At 47.5% G+C, this 23,757-nt stretch overlaps 1 protein-coding gene across 1 annotated transcript in view; it reads left to right on the top strand.

Moving 5' to 3' along the window:
• CEP78 (centrosomal protein 78) overlaps positions 1-23,757 on the top strand; it is a 1,593,497-nt gene that overhangs the window by 256,841 nt on the left and 1,312,899 nt on the right. The window contains exon 4 of the mRNA XM_069625901.1: positions 16,967-17,039. Coding sequence (XP_069482002.1) covers positions 16,967-17,039 — 73 coding nt within the window. The remainder of the gene's footprint in view (positions 1-16,966; positions 17,040-23,757) is intronic.

Below are 23,757 nucleotides of genomic sequence, written 5' to 3'. Positions count from 1 at the left end.
CCTAAACTGACTATGCAAGTGTTTCTCAATGAGCCCCTCAGAGACCCACCGCCACTCCTCTGCCAGTCCCCAGCCGCGTGTCAGTGTCTTCAGCAGGCATGTGAGGGCAGCATGGATGCAGGCCAAGGCTGGAGCCCGCCTCCGGCACCCACATAGTGTTTCCTCTGATCCTCACTAATGTCTGTTTGGGTCCAGCACCAAGCAGCGGTAAGCGGTAGGTTGCGATAACCCCACACGCTCCAGCGCCTCCACACTTCAGCTCTAACACGGGTGGCAGGGTCCACTCCCCTCCGGACCACGCCGTAGATCAGTGTGTGCCGTCGGGCATCAGGAGCGCCACCCTCAAGCGTGATGCAGCAAAAGAAGCTATTCATCCTTGCCGAGGCGCCCCGATCAGAGCACTGCTCCGCCTTCCATTCTCTTCAGCGGAGCGGTGGGGAGCTCTGTGTTGCTTGGCCCCCGCAAATCCTCATCGGAGGGCACCGGGCCAGTCCTCTTCCTACGGCGCAGCTGGCAGGCCACTGCGGCGAGATCCCGCTTCGCCGAAATAGCCCGCCCAGGCGCTATAGCAGCTCGGCACATCCCTCAGGTCCCCAACGTTCGGACTCACTCGGGCGCGCCGCCATCTTTTTTCCCTGGCGCACCGTATCACTCTACAGATGATATCTTGGGTTACGGGGCATTCAGCGCCCGACCCTTGGTCCAACCAACGCCGCTCCTTCAGCTGCAACTCAGGAGTAAAAATCGGGCGAGAAGACCTGATTTAATGCATCAGCGATTCTTGATTTGGGCGCCTTGTTGCGGAGCTCACAGCGAACACAGCTGCATGGTGTGCCACCTAGCCACGTCCCCTCTGAATTTGTTTTTAAGCGTCTTACTAATAGAGAAAAATAGAGTATATGTAGGGCTTGTTTTCTTTGCCCTTCGAATAGCTACTCTGAATGCTCTTTTAGCATCTCTAACTTCTTGATCATATCTATTTTTCTTAACCAAGCCATCAATATCTGACCCTGTCCCCACTGTAGCATGTACCCTAGAAAATTAAGCTATCCACTTTTTAATATTGTCAATAGACATATCCTGAAAAGTAGCAGCATCGGGATGCTGTTCGGCTGCTATATCGTAAGCCGCTTTTGCTATATTTTTTTCTGACCAAGATATACGTGTAGCGGCATGGTTGCTCCTCATATTTCCCAACTGAATCAAGGTATGTTCTGGTGCTTTTATGGTTAATGTAAGAGAGAGTGACGCATGGTCACTCCAGTTATTGGTAATTACCTCAAAATCCTTAACACATGCCGCAATTTAATGAGTGACAAAAGTGTAGTCCAAAGTACTTTTGGACTTGCCACTTTCCCATGTTTCTTTGCCAGTATAGTCACCAATCGTCCTGCCGTTGACCATTTCCATACCCCATCGGTCAAAAAAGCTCAGCCATTGCAGCCCCACATGGTCATGAATCGAATGCAACATTTTACATTCAGATCTTAAGTAGGGATTCTTTGAAGGCCATTTCCCTCCCAGCATGTGACAGTTAAAGTCCCCCATAATGACAATAGATTTGTTTTCCTGTTTTAGGGACCAACAGATCATGATCTCCATGAAGTGTTTCTTGGATTGTTTCATTCTAGACTGCTCCAGGGGGGCTGTAAAGACTGAGCAGTAGCACTTTCTCTATTGTTCCCTCTCTAACCATTTACAATTCCACAGCTATAAGAAATTCATCAAGCTTAGTAGCAACACGACGGGATTTAACATTATAGACCATTCCAAAAATTAGACCCCCGTACGGTCTGCCACGCAGTCCCTTTTTTTCACAGGTCTGATACAATGTATACCCGTTTAGCACAATTTGTGTGGTAACCCATGTCTCTTGGAGACAGATGCAAGAGAACCTGGTTATGAATGGCAGAGAACCCCCTGGCGAGAATAAGTGGCTAAACTCCCTGCAGTTCAATGTCAATATCGAACAATCTCATTCCTTTTTCAGGACCACTGGAAGGGATTCAGCCAACCACTTTAAAATGTTTTGAATGTCCTCAACCTGTGCTGGTTTCCCCGTTGTGCCTCAGTCAGTTTCCTTGGACAAGTAAACTCTTCTTTATCTGGATCTTCATCCACTTCAACATCCGCCTCCAACAAATTCTCTTTGTACAGCCGCATCAGCTGAGTCGATGACTGAAATTTACAGCCTAAAGCTGATACATTAGTGTTCCGACTGCTAAGTGGCTCTATAAATTCAAAGTCAGCAGATTGCAATACTCTCAATTGAGGAATTGAATGAAGTCTGGTCATAAGATCAGTTCTAGTGAGCCAGTCGTTATCAGTAGTTTGATATAAGTTCTTTTACAGATATGCTTCTTGATCCGTTCTGGCCCTGTCCCCTTGTCTGCAAATGTAGAGTTTATCTTTTCTCTTAGTAATCCATTTAGCCTGGTACTGAGAGGAGTAGATGAAATCTTATCTGGTTCTTCTTCCAAATAGGACAACGAGAGATCCTCAGTTTCTTCCACTATATCTGGAACCACATTGTCCCTTTCAGGGATTAACCAACTTGTTAGGTAGCCTTCACCCCTCTGATTGTGTTTTTTTGCTCTTGCTGCTCTTTTCTTAGTTTTTTTCGTCTGCTTTTCTACTGGAGCCATCGCAGGTAATGGAGACACTACCACACTTGGCCGTTTTTTCATTGCAGTCTTTTTAGCTAATCTCTGTTTTCGAGAGAGAAATGGCTCTGAATTATTTTTCCCATTTACTTCAGGTACAGGGCTCACATTTGATTCAGCGGCCAGTGTTCTTGCCTCAGATAAGTTGCTCTCCGCCTCTTCTGTCTGATTTTGATTAGTATTGTTTTACGGGAACTGAATTATTGGTATTCTCCAAATGCGCTCACACAACTTTAGTAGAATCTTTAGAGCGAATTGGAGCGATGCTACCGATGATTGTAATTCCATTAGTGCATTGGGGCAAGAAAAAGGATCGATACTAGGTTCTGTTGTAGTATGTTCAGCGTGTAGCGCCAGATTAGGTGAGACAGACAGCCGATCCATAGTAATGGATGGCTGCAGTGAGTCTAGCAGAGTCTGGCTAGCCCGCAGGGGTCTGCAACCTTTGGCTCCCAGATGTGTTTGGACTACCATTCCCATCCGGCCTGTACAGCATAGTCAATGTCAGGAGATCATGGGAATGGTAGTCCAAACACATCTGGGAGCCAAAGGTTGCAGACCCCGCTAGGGTAACAATTCTCCATAACATTTGGTAATGGTGGAACCATTGATCTTTGCATTGACAGGCATAATTCTAACAGGGAATTGTTGTCAATCTCGCCTTCAATCAGCCTGTCCTGTGAGTTGTTATGGTTCATATTGGTTGTTTCCCCATTCTTTTTTTGGTTTATGCTTTGTACTCTTGGTTATTTGGGGTTATAATACCGTGCATCCCTATTGTGTTTTATTAGTAATGGCAGTCCCATGAGTGGAGGGTGAACGACGTATAACTTTCGGAAATCTTCTACCACTGGGACACTCTGGACACACCTGTTCACAATGAGAAGAAATCCCAAATGCTGCCATTAAACAAGAAGGTTCTGCAAAAATGACTTTGCTGGGAGATGCCATCTCCTTTGCATGGTTTGTTTGTTACCTGTATGCCTTCCCTCAGTTAGCCTTAATGCCTTGATTGTTCGGGAATCTGCAGTGGTCTCATTACCAGATGATCCTTTTGGTCCTGTCGTGGGAATGAAAAGTTTGATTCCCAGATCTGCTCGCCCTTTTAAAAGGGGAACCCATCAGTCTTGGGGCTCATCAAAGAGTGGTCATGAGGGAAGAAGGTATGATCCTCCACCATGAGTCTAGATCCATTTCTGATGGCCTATCACCTGAGTGTCATCACTATGGAGATTTATAAATCTCGGCTGACTGCATATAGATCCATCCATCAGCAAGAGCCCCTTTCACTATGAAGACCTATGCCAAGATGTGGAAACCTTTCTGTCCCTGGTGTTTACAAATCAGTCTTCAAGCAATGGCCATGCAACCATATTAGTTGCTGCCCTAACTGCTTCACTTGGCCAATGCAGTGGCATCAAAAATTTCAATAAAATGCATTTGGCAACAATTGACTGACGCAGATGGCCTCAAGAACACATCCTGTCTCAAAGACCGTTCTAAGGTTTTTATCTTCAAAATAGTAAAGGGGATTTCTAAGGGCCATCCCTCTCTTTCTTGTCTAGCGAAGGTTGTTTCCTCCCAAACCCACAGTCCCTTCAGATGAGGTTTGTCACTAGAGATCGGTAACCCCTGCTATCTAAAAAGCTGACTGTCTAGCGGTGATGGCCTAAAGGCAAATGCCCTCTCTATCGAAACTCAATCTTGGAACAATTTAGGTGGTCCCTGACCTAAGTTCCCCAATACAGGGTAATGTCATTGCAGGTGCCTTCCAAACACTCAGTCCTCACTTGGTCCTTTCCATCCATGCCCTGACATTCCTCTACCCGTGCCTCTGTCGCTCTCTCTGTTTTCCTCTTACTATCCTCCCTACTACTCCACCAACTCTTTCTGCTTTCTTTCACACTTCTATCCCTTTGATGTCTACACCATTACTACTCTCCCCTCTAAATACCACTACTTCGAATGGAATGTGTCCTCCCACGTATTCCTCATCTTTTGACATATGTTGTCCAGCTTCAGCTGCTTCGTAAAAAAAAAGATTCGGCAGAGGGCGCTGTGCTTCGATGGCATCGACTCGATGTCCCTTGAAGGCCTCCATTGAGGAGATGTCATCGAAGGCATATATAGCACGCACAGTGCCTGATGACTTCAGTTCTGTTTTCCGCAACAGCAATGTCTTCAAAGAAATACGGCGCACTTCCTCACATCTTGTGACGTCTTTGTTAAACTTCGGCATCGAGAACTCCGAAGTCCAGTTTTAAAAAGTGTTGAGATTGCAGATCGGAAATGACACTGACTGAACCGCACTGTATCTGTTTGTGGTGCCTCGGAGCGGATCATGACACCTCCGACTGCTCCAAGTCCCAGTCTATGACTGGAAAGGCCTTGAGGGAACGGAAGGGGAAGCTGAAGGTAGGCAAAATCCCTAAATCACTTACCCGATCCATGAAACCTTCGACTGACTAGTCGCGAGGCGACTCTCCTCAGAGGAAGAAGGCCAAGCGGTCCAGGTCGAGTAGTGGCTCACGCCACTCTTTTTAGTCCTCAAAGAAGTCAAAGAGAAGGCACCGTAGATCACCTTCGTCGTCGAACGCTTCCTCAGAACGAGTTGCCTTGTCCAACCAAGAAATCCACTCCGGCCGAGTGGGAGGCATTCAGGGCTGAAATGCTTAAAATTTTCGAAAAGCAAAAACCAAGCCATGCTCCTACCGCGCCTTCGTAAGAAGCCGGAAAGAAAAGGTCTCTGCCTAAGTCTTGCGCTCCCTCGAGCCCGGGACAAATGCCTGATTCGCATTGTGAGTCTTCGAGGCCACGATCCGATATAACATCGAAGGATCATTGGAGCCATAAACACAAGTCGAGGTTGAGGTCGTAGACGCCATCGACATCTTCGGCGCCTGCCAAATCATCGACATCAACGCAGAAGACTTTGACGCCAGCAACGCCATATTTACCAGCTGTGCTGTCGACGACAAGCACCCCTCCAAAACCAATGGCGTGATAAAGAAATCATTGACGACTACTACAGCGTTGAAGCCAATTCTGTCAAAACCCATATTTCCTGACAAAACCTATGTTCCACTTCCTCGGAAATACTTTTTTTAAGTCTCCTTCAATTTATGAGGAGCAGTCTGATGAAGAGGCCCCATTTGGCCTACAATATGGTACGCTCAATGTACAAGAGAGTTTCATTGCGGAAGAGTCCAGGATGAGGGACCTTTATGAAATCTGTAGACTGCAAGTGGGGTGGATACCTCATCTGAACAAGAGTTTGGGAAACCAGAGGCTTGGGAGCATGCAGATGCATCCTACAGGCAGTTCATGTCAAAGGTGGTGGATTACATGGGTTGGAGTAGGCCTCAATTACCGTACGAACAGGACGACCTTACTGACATTCTAGACAAAGGTCCACAGTCCATTCCCATCTTACCATTCCACATGGCCATTCAGAAAAGGGTGACCAGGAACTGGGAGACACCAGAGACCAATCCAGCAGTTGAGATAAACTTAACTAAGAAGTACCACCCTTCCAGTAGGGACCCCAACTACCTGTCAAAACACCCCACTCTGGAGAGCCTGTTGGTGCAGGCAGCTACTACAACATCAAAACAAGCGGCGTACCTTACCATCCCTCCTGATGGGGATGAAAAACGTGTAGATGGATGGGCAAGGAAGGTGTTCTCTGCAGGGAGCATGGCACTAAAATCTGCCAACTCCACTTGTGCCCTCGCAAAGTGTATGTTCACTCTATGGGATTGCATTTCCATAGCAGTAGAGCACATTCCCAAAGGGGATGAAAGAGACGGCTACTTAACCATAGTTAGAAACGGCAAAGCGCCCATGCGCGAGTCTCTTCAGTCAGGTTTGGACTCTGCTGATAGGATCAGCACTGTTATGCGCAGGATTGCGTGGTTGTGGAAGCCGGGTTTTGCATTGGATGGGCAATCCAGACTTCTCAACATGCCTTTTGATGGGTCTCACCGTTTTTTCAACAAGGTTGACGAGTCTTGAGAAGTTGCAGACCTCAAAGGTGGCAGCCATATCTTTGGGCGTCGCTATTAGGCAAACTCAGCCTTTTCATCCTAGTAGGCAACCTTGGAGGGGTAGATCTTTTCGCTACTACTCCTCAGTTGGAAGGGCGAGAGGAATGGCCAGTCAAAGGGGCCAATGAAAATGTCCTTATGGTGGACGAAGAATAGGTGCAAAGCCAGCTTAATCAGCAGCCTCCTTACCATTGGCCACTACATCAGCCACCTCAAAACCTCTCTGAGGCCTTGAGCCACAGTTCACCAGTGGAGGATAGACTGTCTCAGCATCTAGAAGAATGGCGAGACATTACTTCGGATGCTTGAGCTCTAGAAACCGTAGCTCACGGTTACTGCCTTCCGTTTATAAGGAGACCTCAGAACAATCCACCGGGGAACCACTCATTGAAGATTCCCGATCCACTCCTTGTGCAGGAGATTTTAACCCTGCTAGAGAAAGGTGCTATAGAACCAGTGCCTGTAGCAGAGAGGAACAAGGGATGGTAATAGACTTATTTTCTAATACCCAAGAAGGACGGAGGACTGAGACCCATCTTGTACTTGCGATACTTGAACAAGTTCCTCAGGAAGGACAAGTTCAAGATGGTCACACTTGCTCAGATCCTTCAGGCCCTCCAACTCCAAGATTGGTTGGTGTCATTGGAGCTTCAGGATGCTTATTTTCATGTGGCAATCCATCTCAAGCACAGAAAATACCTGAGGTTCACAGTTGGCTGTTCTCATTATCAATTTTGAGTACTGCCTTTCGGGCTAACCTCCACCCCAAGGGTTTTCACCAAACTGATGGCGGTAGGGGCAGTGAGTCTCAGGAGAGTGGGGATTCACATCTACCCCTAACTGGACGATTGGCTGATCAGTGTGTGTTCTCCTGAAAAAGCCCAGGATCATCTCAACTTCACCTGCCACTCTCTTGACGGACTGGGCTTCTCCCTCAATTACAAGAAGTCCCATATGACACATTCTCAAAAGCTCCAGTACATCAGAGCTGTACTAGATACATCCTTGGGAAAGTGCTTGCCACCCGAGGTGAGGGCTCAAGACATTCTTCAGATGTTTACCAAGTTTCAGAATGCCAACAAACTACCAGCTTTTGATTTTTTGATGTTGCTAGGCCTCATGGCATGCTTCATTTTTCTGGTTCCAGAAGCCTGCCTGAGAATGAGATCCCTTCAATTGGCTCTAAGAACTGAATGGTCCCAGTTCACAGGAAAGATGTCAGACCTACTTCAGGTTCCATAGGATCTTCTGTGGTGGGCCTGCAAGGACAATGTTCTGAAGGCGGAACCCTTTTGGCAACCATGGCTGGAGATAACAGTAGTGATGGACGCCTCACTCACAGGGTGGGGAGCCCATGCCAACGATCTGACATTCAGCGGGCGTTGGTCCATCAGAGTCCAAACTACATATCAATCTTTTGGAGCTGAGGGCACTTAGACTAGCGCTGAAGGCCTTTCTGCCCTCTGTACGGAGAAAGAATGTCCTGATCATGACTGACAACACAGTGGCCATGTTCTACCTCAACAAGAGAGGAGGTTATAGGGTCACTACCACTGTGCAGGTAGGCAATGCAGCTGTGGTACTGGGCAATTCAAGAAGGAATCTCCCGGCCTGCAGTTCACCTAGCCGGAGAGGAGAACAGGCAGAGCACAGTCTCCCACGAGTGGGAACTAGTTCAGGAAGTCCGCAAAGAGATCTTCACCGTTGCGGGATCCCCTCAAGTAGATTTGTTTGCGACCGGGGTCAACCAGAAGTGCGAACTGTATTACTACAGGGAATTTCCCCCAAGAGGAGCTCTAGGAGACGCGTTCGTAGTGGACTGTGAATTTCTACTACTGTACGCATTTCCTCCAGACCCCGTCATTCCTCATGTGATCAGGAGGTTGAGAAGGTTCGGGAAGCACATGATCCTAATTGCCCCGGATTGGGCCAGGTTGACGTGGTACCCGGATCTTCTGGACATGTCCATCTGTCCTCCGATGAGTCTTCCACAAAGAGAGGACCTTTTCTCTCGAGAGGAGGGTCTGGTGCTCTATCCATAGGTCAAAACACTCAACCTTCACGCTTGGTTTCTGAAAGGCTGAGATATAAGGTGCAGAGAAAAGAATGTAGATCCTGTTCTATGTAAAACACCTGATGTTTTATCCTTTCTACTATCTTAAGCCAATCTGGGGCTCCAGATTGGTACTATTAAAGACTACTTGGCGGTGCTGTCCATCTTTAAGCGCTCGTCAGAGTAATGTAACTACTTCAAAATTCCACTGGTGACTCAATTTCTAAAGAGGCTAACCAATGTGTTCCCCCCCATCTCCGTTCCAGGTTCCAATTTGGGACTTTAATTTGGTTGTAAAATTTCTAATTTGTGCACCTTTTGAACCATTACATTCATGTCCTTTAAGGTTGTTAACCTTTAAAACCATTTTATTGATAGCTCTACCATCAGCCGGTAGAGTGAGCAAGTTGCAGGCACTTTCGTCCAAGCCTTCCTTTACTATCTTGCACAAGGATAGGGTTGTTCTAAGGATCAAATGTTCATTTTTGCCCCAAATCATTTCTGCTTTGCCCCAAATCATTGACTGCTTGAGAGTTATCAGTGCCTTGTTCTCTCGTGTGCTGCAACATTTGATTTCCAGCCGGCCCCCCTTCCCTCTGACTGCACCGTGCTCCACATCTGACAACCAGTATCTGCGACGAACCAGCCTGTGGCGCCCAGCCCCCGACCTGCAACCGATGCCAGTCATTGCGGTCACTCGCACTCCTCTCCTGTAGGGGATCACCATCAGCTCGCACTGATCTATCAGCACGGTACTCTGCAATATCTGTCATTGCGGACTCCCACGCTTCAAACCCACAGGGCTCTTTATCTGGCCCGCACTGGAGTGTCAAAGTGATTGGCAATAGCAGGTTACTCACTAATTCTGAAAACCCTCTGATCGGCGATTTCTGTCAAAGCGCTTTACACCCGCAGGGGCTCTTTGTCTGGCCCGCACTAGAGTGTCTGCCCGGTGATCAGCAATAGTGATTGACGACATACCCTGGCAGTTGGCACTCGACTAACTCCCGCCTCCTGATTCCATACCTGCTCAATTCCTGTCACCGCGTGTCGCCAACTTCGCACTGATCAGCACCGTCTGACCCCTGCTCCTGTATTCCAGCGCCCTGGTATCCGTGACATGCCAGGATACCCCAGACCCTCTGCTCTTAACATCGTCGCAGAGGTCTGCACCTGTGATCCACGTCTATAGGGGCTCACCTCCGGGCCCCTCTGCTCCTGGCATCTATCACAGAGGACTACACTGCACACCACATTTTCTGGGGCACCTGTAGTCCTGTGCTCTGTTACCTGCACTGAGCCACCAGGCCCCTCTGCTCTTAACATTGTCACTGCTCTTAACTGTCCACCAAGTGACCCAGCCTGCCTCCCCTCTGCTGCAACGGACTGTAGTCGCACTGCGGGTGCGTCATTTCGCCCTCCATACTACAGACCACCCGTGACTGTCTCCCTGTCTGTCTCTCTGCTTGAAGCTGATCTCCAAAGGATCCTTCCATCCTCACCATCTTGCCCTAGGACACTCTGCTGCTCCAACTTTCACTCCACTCCCCAGACCCCGACCCCGACTCAACTGCTGTGTCTCCCCATTCTTCTTCTCTAAAACCTCCCTCTCCCCAGCCCTCTCACCCTCCCTCTCCCCTCCACTGAACCTGCAACAGCTCCTGACACCTACTCCAATGGGTGGGCACTCTGCTGTGTGACCACCAGCACTTACTCTCATCCCCTTCCTGTCATGCCCTCTACCTGCCTTTCCCTCTGTCGGCCTCCATCCATCATCCTCCCCCTCTCCCTCCTCCTCTTCCTTCACCTCCACTTTCCGCTCATCCTCATGTCCTCCCCACTCTCTCACCTCCCCCCTGCCCATCCCTTCCCCACTCGCACAATCCCTTCTCGCTCTAATCTTATCCACCTCCCCACTGCCAATCCCTCCAGCATCATCAACATTGCCCTCTGGAACACCTGATCCATCTGCAACAAAGCCACTGCGGCCCTGGATCTGTTCTTCCGACTCAACCCTCACTTCCTTTGCATCACTGAGACTTGGATCCCCCTCTTCAATTCCACTATTCCTGCATCTCTCTCCAGCCCCTCTTCCTCCTCCTTTCATGTCCCAAGCCCCTCAGGTCACGGAGGCAGTGTCGCTCATTTTTCACCCTAAATATCTTTCCTCATCCCCTTCCTTATCTCTCCCTACCTTCTCCTCCTTTGAATTTCTCTTCAAATCCTTCACCTTCCCTCATGCGATATCCTTCTTAATCATTTACAGACCTCCCAGCCCCCTCTCTTCCTTCTATGAAGACCTGGACCATCGTCTCTCTCTCATTTCTCCCTCCCCTACTCCTCTCTGTCCTCGGGGAGTTTAACCTCCCCCTCATCTCATTCTTCCCCTCTTCTCTCCTTACTTGACTCCTACCTCCTCTCTCCCCTGCCAACCCCACCCACCCACCCACTCCTCTGGCTCCACTCTCAATCTCATCTTTCTCTCATTTTACTCTTCCTCCCTTGTATCGTCTCTTCCCAACTATCTCTCTGACCACGCCTTACTCTCTTTTTCCCTTATTCCTCCCCCTCTCCCTGCTCTCCCTCCTTCTCTCGTCGTGATCTCTGCAACTTCAACCCTTCTCTCTTCTTTGACTCCTGTTCTTCCTCCCTTCCCCCACTCCCTGACTTCTCATCCCTCTCGGCCGATGACGCCCTCTCCTCACTGTCCTTCGCTATATCCTCCAGTGTTGACCAACCCTATCCTCTTACTTCCTTCTCACCATCTCACAAACCTTCCCAGTCCTAGCTCTCCTCTCACCTTCTGTCCATGCATTGCTTCCTACGTCGCCTCGAAAGATGCTGGCTCAAATCCCCCTCTTTGACCAATCAATCCTCTTCCTTCTCATATTACTCTCTCTATGACTCTTGCCTCACATCTGCCAAGCGCTACTACTATTCTAACCTCCTCCACTCACAAGCTTCTCACCCCCGCCGTATTTTTCAGACCCTTTATCGCCTTCTTTCCCCTCCTACTTCTGACCCTTCCACAAACTCTCCCCTCTCTCCCTCTGACTTTGCCAACTTCTTCTCATCCAAAATTCACTCTCTCCGCCAAAACATCCTCTCATCTCCTTCTTTCTCCCCTCCTTCCCCCTCCTCCTCTTCCACCCCTGCTAACATGTCCACCTTCTCTCCTATCACCCCAGAGAGCATCTCCCGTCTCCTGTCCAAAACTCACCCTACCGCTGCCCCCTCTGATCCCATCCCCACCACTCTCATCCCCAAAGTCTACCCTCTCCTCATCCCCTACCTAACCACCTTCTTTAACATCTGTCTCTCCTCTGCTATCTTCCTTTCGGCCTTCAAACACGCTACCATCATCCATATCCTGAAGAAACCCTCTCCTAGCCCTCTTCTTGCCTCCAACTTGAGACTAATCTCCCTCTCCCCTTCATCTCAAAGCTCCTCGAGCGCCTATGTTACGCTCACCTGGCTCCCACAGGGGCGTCGGTCGGACCCGGACTGCTGCGGCCTCCACCCACGTGATGCGTAGTGCAGCGATGACTGACTGGATCTGCCCTCCTAATCTTGTCTGCTTGACCCGTAGAAATATTCTCCTACAAGTGGAGAGATGGATTTAGCCACTTGTGGATTCAAGTGATAGCACCCCCACTGTCCTCCCCACTAATCACTTCTGTGCCCTCTCAGCAATCTCACCTTATATTCTTGAAGGATGAGCCCTCCATCCTGCGAAGCCCGCAGGGGCGCGTTGATGACCAGTTACTTCACTGGCCTGAAGATATTGGAAGAGTTGTAGACGAATCCTGACTCCAAAAGGTCCTGGCGAAGAGCCGTAAGTATATAGTTTGTAAGAGTTAAAAATGTCTGAAATTCACTCCTGCCCAATTCCTCTTTTTATCTTGCAACTTTGACCCAAAAAGAAGATTGACTGCTGAAAGCGCTCCGGTAAAAGTCTGTTACCCAACACTGTCCAGTAAATAATGCCAAGGGTTAAACTTGCTGCTTTCTCCTTTTCTTACAGGTGCGGCATAAGAAGATGTGACGTGCTGATGAATAATACCTCGGCGGTAAAATCATGTAAGCATATGGCGGCTAAAGAGATTGTCTCTGTCTGTTCTCTCTGCTCACCTTGTTGTTTCTTATCCCCCTTAGGTGCCGGGATTCGGCAATGTAAAGATGGAGGCAGCGGCGGATCGAAGAAATGCTGCGTGGAACGGTGAGTATGGCGCGGCGCTGCTGCTGCGATGCGACGCGTTTAAACAAAGTCTTTCCTCTGGTTTGAAGATGCGATGAATCCGGAATCAGGTAAGAAATCGGGTAATACTCTTGTTCTAACATTTGCTTCTTTCCTTCTTTCTAGGTGCTCCAGGTTCGAGGCGGGCATGGCAGAAGGCTGGATGCTGCTGCTGGCACGGTGAACGTTACGCTGCAGGATGCAGAATAACACGAAGCGTGTGCTGCTCTTCGGGCGTGGTTTAAATAGCCTCCAAAGTAGTCCCAGGTAGGTATTCCTCCCCGACCACACACCGAGTAACAAAATAGTCCCTAAGGTAAAGTAGTCCCTTCGAGGCCTCACATGGGTTTGGATCTTCTTGCAGCGTGGTCTGCATCAGGTAAGTGTGCACCTATGAGCCTGGCGCCTATGGTGCCAGGACTGATGCCCCATATGAGCCTGGCGCCATAGACACCAGGACTGAACCCAGACAGCTCCTAACAGGGGTTGCTGGGTTTTCTCAAGGCAACATGATGCCTGCTCCCGGGGCTGATGGACGTGGTCTGGATGCCCGGGGGTATGCATTATGACAGCCTAGCCTACTCTCAACTCTCAGCTTTCGTCTCCTCTCAATCCCCCTTCCCACCTCTGTCTGGTTTCCGCCCTAAACACTCCACTGAGACTGCTCTCACTAATGTACTCAATTCTCTTCTCACCGCTCGCTACGCTAAGCAATCCTCAATTCTCATCCTCCTTGACCTCTCGGCAGCCTTTGACACTGTAGATCACCACTTACTTCTTAGCACTCTGACCTCCTTTGGCTTCAAAGGCTCTGTCCTCTCCTGGCTCTCCTCTTACCTCTCCAACTGATCCTTTACTGTCTCCTGGGGTGGCCGCACCTCCTCCAACTTCCCCCTGAACTATGACGTTCCCCATGGCTCCGTACTTGGACATTTCCTTTTCTCTCTATACCTCCCTTCTCGCCCCCTTCATCTCTTCTTTCGGCATCTCCCACCACTTCTGTGCGGATGATACCCAACTCTTTCTCTCCTTCTCTTACTTTACCTCTGACCTCTACCACACTATCTTCCTGCCTTACGGCCATAAAAAATTGGATGTCATCCCAGTTTCTTTCCCTCAATACTGACAAGACTGAAGTGCTTTTCTTCCTTCCTAACACTCTCTCAGCTTCCCCTCCTCCCTCCATCCACTTTCCCCCTTCCAATCTCCCCATCTCGACCCATGCCCGCAACCTTGACCTCCATATCGACTCCTCTCTCTCCTTCTCCAACCACATCTCTAACCTCTCGTGCCCGTCGGCACCACCTCTTCAACATCCGCAAGATCCGCTCCTCCTTCACCTTTCATGCTTCTAAACTCCTAATCTCCTCCCTTATTTTCTCCCGTTTCTTCTACTGCTCCTCTCTTCTCTTTGGACTCCCTGTCTCTCACCTGACTCCCCTAAAATCCATCTACCGCTCTTCTATCCGCACTCTGTCTTCTTGGCCCTCGAGACTCTATTTCTACCTCACTCTCTCAACTCGGTGGCTCCCCTTCCTCTCACAATTGAAATTTCAATTCCTCTGTCTTGTCTACAAATCTCTCCATGACCTCGCCCCACCTATCTTTCCTCCCTCCTCTCATTTTACTCTCCCTCCCGCTCTCTCCGCTCAGCCGATCTCTACCTTCTCACTGTACCCCCAGCCCTTTGTGCCTCCTCACGCTGACGCTCCTTCCAGCTCTTGGCCCCCCTCCACTGGAACTCCCTACCTCTCTCTATCCGCTCCAACCCCACCTACCCATCTTTCCGCTCCTCCCTGAAAGCCCTTCTTCTCCACTCCCCCGACTCTCCTTCCCTACCTCTCTCCCCGCTCATACCCCTGCCCCCTTCCCTTCCTCTCCCACCTCCCCCTCCTCCCCCTCCTCCCGATGACCTCATATTGGATATTGTAACCACCTTAGTGCGTAGGTCACCTGGGGGCCCCCCCCCCTACCCCTCCCTCCTTCCCTCCTTCCCCCTCCGTCCTCTGAGTAAATTGTTCTAAATACTGTATCACTGGTTTGTTTCGTGTTGTTCTACCTTCTTTCTGTCCCCCACCACCTGCTGGCAAGGAGGAGGAAAGACTACATAGGTTAGACCCTCTGAGAGCGTTAAGCTTTTATATATCTAAAATGTCAAAGCTACGTATTGATGACCAACTTTTCATTGGGTATACAGGTCATAAGCTGGTTCAGGCTGTTCCTAAACAGACCTTATCTAGATGGATAATTCTGGCTATCTCAGAATGTTACAGGCTGGCAGGGAAGGATCCTCCTGAAAGTTTAAGAGCCCACTCCACCAGAGGCATGGCTATCTCTACAGCCCTGCAAAGGGGCGTACCAATTAAAAACGTTTGTGACACAGCAACGTGGTCTACTATCCACACATTCACAAAGAATTATTGCCTGGAATCTTCCCTCTGCGCTCGGTCCATGAAAATATATAAAATCAAATTCTACTCCCTATTCTAAACCAAATAATGCTCTGGGAGTCTGTCAAAAGATGAGGAATACGTGGGAGGACACAATCCATTCTAAGAACAAGTTACTTACCCCCGGTAACGTTCTGTCAACTGGATGTTCCTCCCACGTATTCCTGGTACATTCAGTAGTGGGAAGGGCTCCTACCTTGCACTTCTGGACTGCGGTTTTTGGCACAGCGGCTTTGGCACAGCGGGGGAGCATCATACTCAGAGCTATAGGAGTTGTTAGAGGTGAGCGCTGGCGGCTGGGCAATTGCTCCTGGATGCAACGTTGATCCGTTTTTCATGAAGAGGTTGGTGCTTGAGATGGATGACCTCCTGGGATGACAAGCAAGGTGATTTGTAAACCCAATTAATTCCCATTGCCTCCTAGCTAGGGCGGGGGGCTGTTCACTACAAGAATACAGGCTATCCTTCTGTTCAATGCGGTCAGAGTGAGAGATATTATCTCAGTGTATGGACTGCTACGCAACCCCAAAACACTGATGTTTTGTGTTTGTGTATGTCTTCACTGTTTGAGATCATGCCTTCCTACAATATTTGTGTATTGCACTGCCATATATATATATGCTTTGGGGAACCAGCTGGTTTTCAGGGGGAAGGAGGTAAAAGCAAGAAAGGCCCAATGGATTCATTCACAAGTACCCCATGCAGAGACATCCCGGGGTTGACTAGATGGGAAGTAACTGCAGCTGAACCCTCAAGCGCTGTGAACATGGACCCATACATGACAGTGATGCAGGCGGGGTTCGGCTCCGTGAACTCCAAACATGACAATTTCGTTGCTAACATTAGCTCCCTCCGGACGAAACTAGACCGGGAGAGTGGTCGGATCACAGAGGTTGAAATGCGAGTTGGGTGTGTGGAGGATACAGTGGTGGAACACAGTCAAGGACTTAAGGGCCTTACCACTGAATCACTGTTGGTCTAAATGTGAGGGTTTAGAATCCCGTTCCTGACAGAACAACATTAGAATAGTGGGTTCACTGTCTTTGTAATGTTAACCTTTGGATAACGGCAGATGCCTACAAAGTTGTTTTTGTGTGACCTTATAGGTACTTGATGCCAACTCATACTTAAACATATTATGTTTGCACATCTAAGTGACTTACCATGACACACAGATTTATTCATGTGAAGTATGTTTAGTAAAGAAGCTGGCTTTAAGTCATATTGGCATTTAGTTTATTTGCCAGAGCAAAGGATTTTTGAGATTTTACACTTATGCCTTTTCAACAACTTTCTTTTACAGAAATGTTTACCTTCATTGCAACATGCTGTCTGGCCATACTTCTTGCTGAATGTGTGCAGCATTGTAATGCATTTGCTAATCTTCCTAGCGATAAGAGGATATCTGGTGATAATGTTTGAAGCAATTGGTCGATGAGACGAAGTGGAAGAGTAATTTTTTAATTTTTTAAATTTAGAGATTTTCTTAGATTTTTTTTTTAATTCTTTCTTTCAAGGGTCTCGCTACATCATCATCTTTGGAGAGTCTGTCTTTAGCACAGTGTCCTTTTGGGGATAAAGGATTAGAAAGTAAGTGGCGATTTGTAAATAAGCACGTTTTCTATTCAATGTAATTGGGTGTGTACATTGTTCTGGAATAAGAAATCACATTTGAGCATTTTTGTCCCATATACATATGTTAGGTGCAGTTTTCTAGTCTTCAAACTGATGAATACCCTGTTTAGTACCTCTCATCCTAATCCTAACTGTAAAAGTACAATTTCCGCTCCATTGTTCCCAATATTTCACTATCATCCACCACTGCATATCGCAACGGTAGCAGTTGCTTTTCCCAATGGGGTTTAATTGCTTTAACTGTCTGTTTTGTGGTAAGGAGTTGCTGGTACAATTTCTAGGCGTTTTCCTTTTGAAAATTGAATAGCACTGCCGTCTTCCAAACTTCTCAATTTTTCCCATTAGCTGGTTTATCCAACCTAAAATCCCTAATGCTAAATTCATGTTGGAGGAAATTGCTTAAAGACACTGCCTCTTTCCTAGAGGAGCACATGCCTTTGGCGCCAAGAGCCTTTTGCCCTCAAAGGACATAATGTTTCTAATGTTTTCACTGCCATTCTTCAACCGTGTTCATCTTTTATGCTTGAAAGTATCTCCAGTTTAGCTGCATGTTGTTTGTTTCTGAAGTCGCACACACACAGACATATGGGAGTACAAACTAAAGAGCAGGGAAAACGCAAAGTATATATATTCTTTCAACCAGGAACCCTAAAGCAATATTCAACATTCATAGACTTCCTACAGTATTTGATCTTAGCAAGTGTTTAAGTACAATTTAGTCATAGCAAATACTATTTGGCAGAGTGTTGCTTTCTTTGGTGAGTAATCAACATTGTGAGAAACCCGAAGATGTCTCACCCACTAGTCCTCAAGGATCTCTCTCTCAGGTGGCCAGGGCATGCCATCATCCTTTGGATCCAGATCCTGGGGGTGGACCAGTGCGGGAGGATCACCTGTGGGACACCGGATGGTGAGACGCAGCATCCCTCTCTTCCCTGCAACACCTTTATCCCATCTTACTCGATGGGATATTGAGAAACTGACCCCCGCCGTTTTTCCTGCACAATCCCTTTCTCACAGACAACCCGCTCTGGGAGAAAACAGACTCACACCCGAGCCGCGTTCATGACCTGTCCCAATACTATGGTCAGGCAGTGTTGGGCAATTAACGACAATCACTCACACCGTACTTCCATTACACTTCCCCACACGGATAAAAGGCAGAGCATGACAGCACACTCTGAGCGAGGCAAACACACAAAGGTACAGCAGTTTCAAGTTGGCAGTTGAACGAGGGGAGAAAGGCTGCCAGGCACGAGAGGTTTGTGAGAGGGGCAACGCCCTTGACTTCCTTGACAGGAAGCCGTTACTTTCAAGAAACCTTCAAGGCAGAAAATGTAAGACCAGGAAACAAGGCTAAAGAATCCTGCATTGTGTGTCAGAGATATCGAGGGTCCTCCCACATAACTGACCAAGGTGAGGGGGAGCATCAGACGCTGTGATATCGTCCTTGGCTCCAAGAACAAAGAAGCGACAGAGAACAACACAGCCAGTGAGTTGGGTTGATCGATCTGTGTTGAAGTCAAGGTTGCAAGCGGCAACATTGTGAAGTGAGCACTGGAAGGAACATTGTTAAACATGTGAATATTTGAACATTAGAAGAAAAGATACAATACCATTGACAGTGGCACTGTGAATGTGCTCAATCGAAGGTCTCTGTACGGTACCTTGACGAAAGGAAATGAAAGCAGAAAAGCAATGTGAAGTGTACATTTTGTGAACTGAATCAAAGTGGTCCTTTAACAGTTTAAGCAAAACCCATCGCATGTTAGAAAGTCATCGATTTGGCTATCGGAAAGGGATCTGAGCCCGGACGAGTGGGACCCCTAGTCCAAGCCCAAAGGAGGGAGGCCAATCTTGAAGTTGTGAAAGTGAAACTTTGACAAAAGAAAGGAACTTTTGTGTTTTGTTTGCTGCATCAGGCCCTCTGTATTGAGAGGCTGTCATTGTGTGAGAGACTTTGGCGGAAGGCCCTGATGCCTAGGTGTTGAACTGTTACCTCATGGCCAAGAAGCTACCGGGTGTGCGAAGGCTGCACGTGCTGCCTTGTCCCGTGCTGAAAACGTGGGGAAAGGGAAGCCATCTGCTCAACTATCCTGACATTTCCTGAACCCTTTTCTTTTGCGTACATTGTTATCCCACACCATTTTGTATTTAGAAGTAAGGATTGGCAATATGTTTATTAGTATAGGACCTTTTATTTTGACAGACGCCACTAGGACTGTGTTATTATTATTTGATGGTCGTAGCTTGCTCACATTTTTGAATTTAGGTTTAGATGGGTATTTTACCAATCCATTGACGTTCAATAAACGCCCTTGTACTGTGATCACTTGTGTCTGTCTTCACTGTTTGATATCATGCCTTCCTACAACATGCTCTGCTCTCCGGTCACCCTCTGAACTAGGGCACAGGCTCCTGCATGTCCAGTTGCCCTTGCACTGCCTCCGGGCTCCCCAGCACTTAAAGGTCTGTATCTGCAACCCTACAGTCCCTTCTCTCTGCACTTATCAGCCACCCGCTGGCTGCACTTGTGAGTTAACTGCACTTCCCCGCCCCCCCCTGGCACTTCTGCCCTTCCCTCTTCCCGGCACGTGTGCGATCTGAATTACACAAGGCCTAGTAAGATTGTTATTTTGTCCTCCCTTGTTTCCCCCTCTTGTCTTGTCGTGCCTAGAAACACTTGCGTACAGGCGCGTTATAAATGCCACATCATATCATGCAGATGTATTCAAAATGTTGCAAAAACAGTGCACCATATTTTACCATTGCACATTGTTGACTCAGTTGGTGAGAGGCATCTGTGTTTGCTCCTTATTGGCTGTTCAGGACTCTGCTCAGTAAAGGATTTCGTGAGGAAAATGTCTAAAATGCAGACTTTTCTCTGCTGTGTACCTCTGACATTTTGTGAAGAAGGTAGATTTGGGGATGCATTCCTTGGGGCTCCTGAGTGTAGGACCTGAGGAAGCATATAGGTTTTCAGTAAGCAGTATGTTTCTCACTCAGACAGCTATCCTTTCACTGGCCCCTCCTGACACTACTTTCCCTGTGTGCTAAAACTCCTTTGCCTAGCCGCCTAGTGCTCCACTTAGGTCGACTTCAGTTGCTTCCATACTACGGGCTCTGTTGATAAACACCTGCTCTTCGGCATGCTCATAAATTCGACATGGAACGCTAAGAGCAGCAAATAGCAACGACCTGGGCCGGCCCTCACAAACAGCAACGCTTCACCATTTAAAGAGGAACGGCCCACCAATGAGCTTATATGCCTGGGATCCTGGAACACCCGAGGCCACGCACACCTTACACAGCCAAGCGATGTGAACCTTGGTAGCTTTGATGTATTATGTTTACCAGAAACATGGTTGATGGCCAAACCTACAATAGATGGCTTCACAGTCCACATCTCTCCAGCAGTAAAGGGCCTGCTGGGCAGACCATCAGCGGGCCTTTTGACGGCAATGAAAACAGGACTGGGCCTGGAAGAACCAAAAAAGTGGAAAGAAGCGTATGAAATGTTGGTGACTGTGACTACCTGGCCCCGACGGGCCCCCAAACAGAACAGAGGCCACAGTATCAGGCTAGCCATCATCAATTGTTACTGGAATCCTGAGCGGATGTCTACTGAAACGTTTTGCTCAAAGATGGGCAACACGATCGACAAGCTTTATGAGGACTAAGACATTGAAATCATCATATGCGGAGACCTCAATGCAAGCTGTAGTCACCTCCAACAAACAATTCAAGCCAGCAATAAGCGCCAGATAATTTCAGACCCCACAAGGAAACGAGGAAAAGCTTGGCAGGAGCTAATTGCAGGAAGAAACATGCAAAATATCGACACCTTGTTCCCATACCAAACTAACATCCCATCCTGGGAACGTGGAACATCAAGCGCAACACTAGACCACATCTATATCTCGTCTGGTCTAATCAAATACTTGAAGAACTTCCGTGTTGTAAAAACCAACAACAGCAACCACAACCTGTTAACTTGCTCCTGGCAGGTATTGAAAAGCAAAAAATCAATATACCCTTTAGAAACAGAAGTCAACACTCAGAGATCACGACTAAGGCTAACGAAACACGACATCTTGAAAATTAGGCGCGAATGGGAAAAGAAAGTGTGTTCCAACACGAAAAACAACATAAAAGAAAGACCAGACTACACACTGCTTCTACTACTCTACACCAAACCGTTGAAGAATAAAAACAAAATAGTCCAACCCCCCCATGCTTTCAACAAAGAAGTGGTCGAACAAAGAAAAACGAGCCGCCGTCTGAAAAGAAGAGCAAAAAAATCTAACACCATAGAAGATTAGGAGATCTGGCACCAGGAGAAGAAAAGGTATCGCAACTGGTTAATACAACAAAGGGCGCTGCAATATCAACATGACGCAGAGGACATGATGGAAAAACCTGCTTCTAAAAAATCGAGCGAATTCTGGTCTCTGATAAAAAAAAGTCAGCCCACACACAGAATGCGCAAATATGTAACGCAGTCGATGAGAAAAAATGGATATCCTACCTAACGGCGGAATTTGAAGAGGTAAAAGATTTGCAACCCCAGGCTCCAGGAAAAGTGAACAGAAGCTGGGTAAACCTAACTGACCAAGACGACATAGAAGCAAAAATCAAGAAACTAAATTCTTCCAGAGCTCCCTGCCCCAACGGCCTGACAAATTTGACACTTAAGCAATTTCCGAAGTAGTGGTCAGGGATGATCAGCAAAATCTTTGCCGAATGCGAGAACAAACAACAAATCCCAGAGTCCTGGTTGAAAGCAATAATCGTGCCCATTTACAAAAAGGGTTGCCGCGAAGATCCGGCTAATTACAGGCCAATCGCTTTACTCAACGTTATTGGCAAGATCTACGCTTCCCTTCTTTTGGACCACTTTAGAGCATGGGGAAAAAAGCGGCCCATCGAAAAATAACCTTCAAACAGGTTTCCAAAAAAATGGATCCACCTCGTTTAATATCATGATCATCAACATTTTAAAGGCAAAGGTGAAAGAAGGGGCGCCAAAGATCCACTTAGCGTTCATTGACCTATCCAAGGCCTTTGACAAAATTGACCGTAACACGCTGTGGACCAAACTAGAGACCTGGAAGTGCCCCAAATCAGTTCTGGACCCGATCAAAGCACTCCACTCAGAAAACACTGTAAGAGTGAAACTAAATCAGCAAGGAACCCTCTCTGAAGCGATTAAGGTAAACTGTGGGGTTAAACAAGGTTGTCCCCTCGCACCAGCTCTTTTCATCTCGTTCCTAGGCGACCTCCAACACTCTGAAAATGAAGTCAGGTGCTTCCCGCCAAAAATCGGCTAAACATCTATACCGAGACTCTTATACGCAGATGATATCATCTTAATCGATCAGACCAGAATCGACCTACAGCGAAAACGAAACAATCTGGCTAAATACATCGCCCAAAACCACCTCGTAATCAATAAAAACAAAACCAAAGTCCTGACGATCGAGAAAGCGCCTAACAAGCAATCAAAACAACCAGCATGGTGTCTGGAAAACGCAAAAATTGAATCAGTAAAATCTATCAGATACCTTGGCGTCGACCTGGATAGCTCGAGTACATCTTTGACGATGCAAGAAACGCTATGGGACAAAGCCAAAAGACTAACAGCGCAAATGCGCCACATCAACAAAAAATTTGGCAAGTTTTCCCTGATCCCGGCCATAAATTTCTACAAAGGCAAAGTGGTGCCAGCCTTGACCTATGGAATGGAAGTCTCACTCTGCATCCCACCAAAAATCTGGACCAGATTAGAAGGGCTTATCTGGAAGGCAGTTTTAGGAATTCCCAAATCAACATCTATGGCGGCAATCAGGAGAGAGCTAGGCCTAGTATCCCTCGAAGCCATGGTAGACCAAGCCGTTTTGAGCTTCTTCAGGAAAACCATCCTAGACGAGCCTTTGCCTGCCTTCACCATCATCAAAGATGAGATCGACAACGCAAAATGCATAGCCCTGAAAAGATGGACGGAAAAGATAAGAGAGAAACTTCAAGAAATAGCGTGTTCTGAAAAAGAGTTCAAAGAAAATCCTGACAGAATAAAGGAAAAAATGGTAATGATGGACTGGATGCGAACTCTCAAACTCGCTACAAATAACAAACTCCTCACACACCTTCTGCCGACTTTCAACAAAGTAAAATGTCTGATTAAATACTGCAGAAAACTTCCCGGCAAAAGAAAAAGAAAACTGCTCATGAAGGCAAGACTAAACTTACTACCGACTCAAGAAATTTTAAGCATCAGAGGCGCCCTAGATAAAACAGAATGTCGCCTATGCAAAAACACTGAGAAAATGGCATCGCTGAAACACCTAATAATAGTGTCATAACAGCAAACAAAACAGAACAGCCCACCTGCTACCATTGATTGAAAACCCATGGATTTTCCAAGAAAATGTATTATGGAACAGATTAATATCAGGGGATTCCACTAGGTGGTCGGTGGCAATGGCAAACTTAATTGAGATAACCTTCAAATAGATAGGTGACAGAGCTCCGCCCACATAAATGGTCTTGCTAACGGGATCTACACTCAGTGACAAAGGCAGAACATTGATGAAACCAGAAATGACACGAGGAACTTTAAATCTTGTCTTAAAATCACGAAAAGACGACGAGAGGTTTGAAATTCCAGTAAAGC

The sequence above is a fragment of the Ambystoma mexicanum genome, chromosome 6p, assembly GCF_040938575.1.
Source record: "Ambystoma mexicanum isolate Mex_15411 chromosome 6p, UKY_AmexF1_1, whole genome shotgun sequence".
NCBI lineage: Eukaryota > Metazoa > Chordata > Amphibia > Caudata > Ambystomatidae > Ambystoma > Ambystoma mexicanum.
The sequence above is the reverse complement of the archived record's forward strand: the minus strand, read 5'-3'. Positions and strand labels throughout refer to the sequence as shown.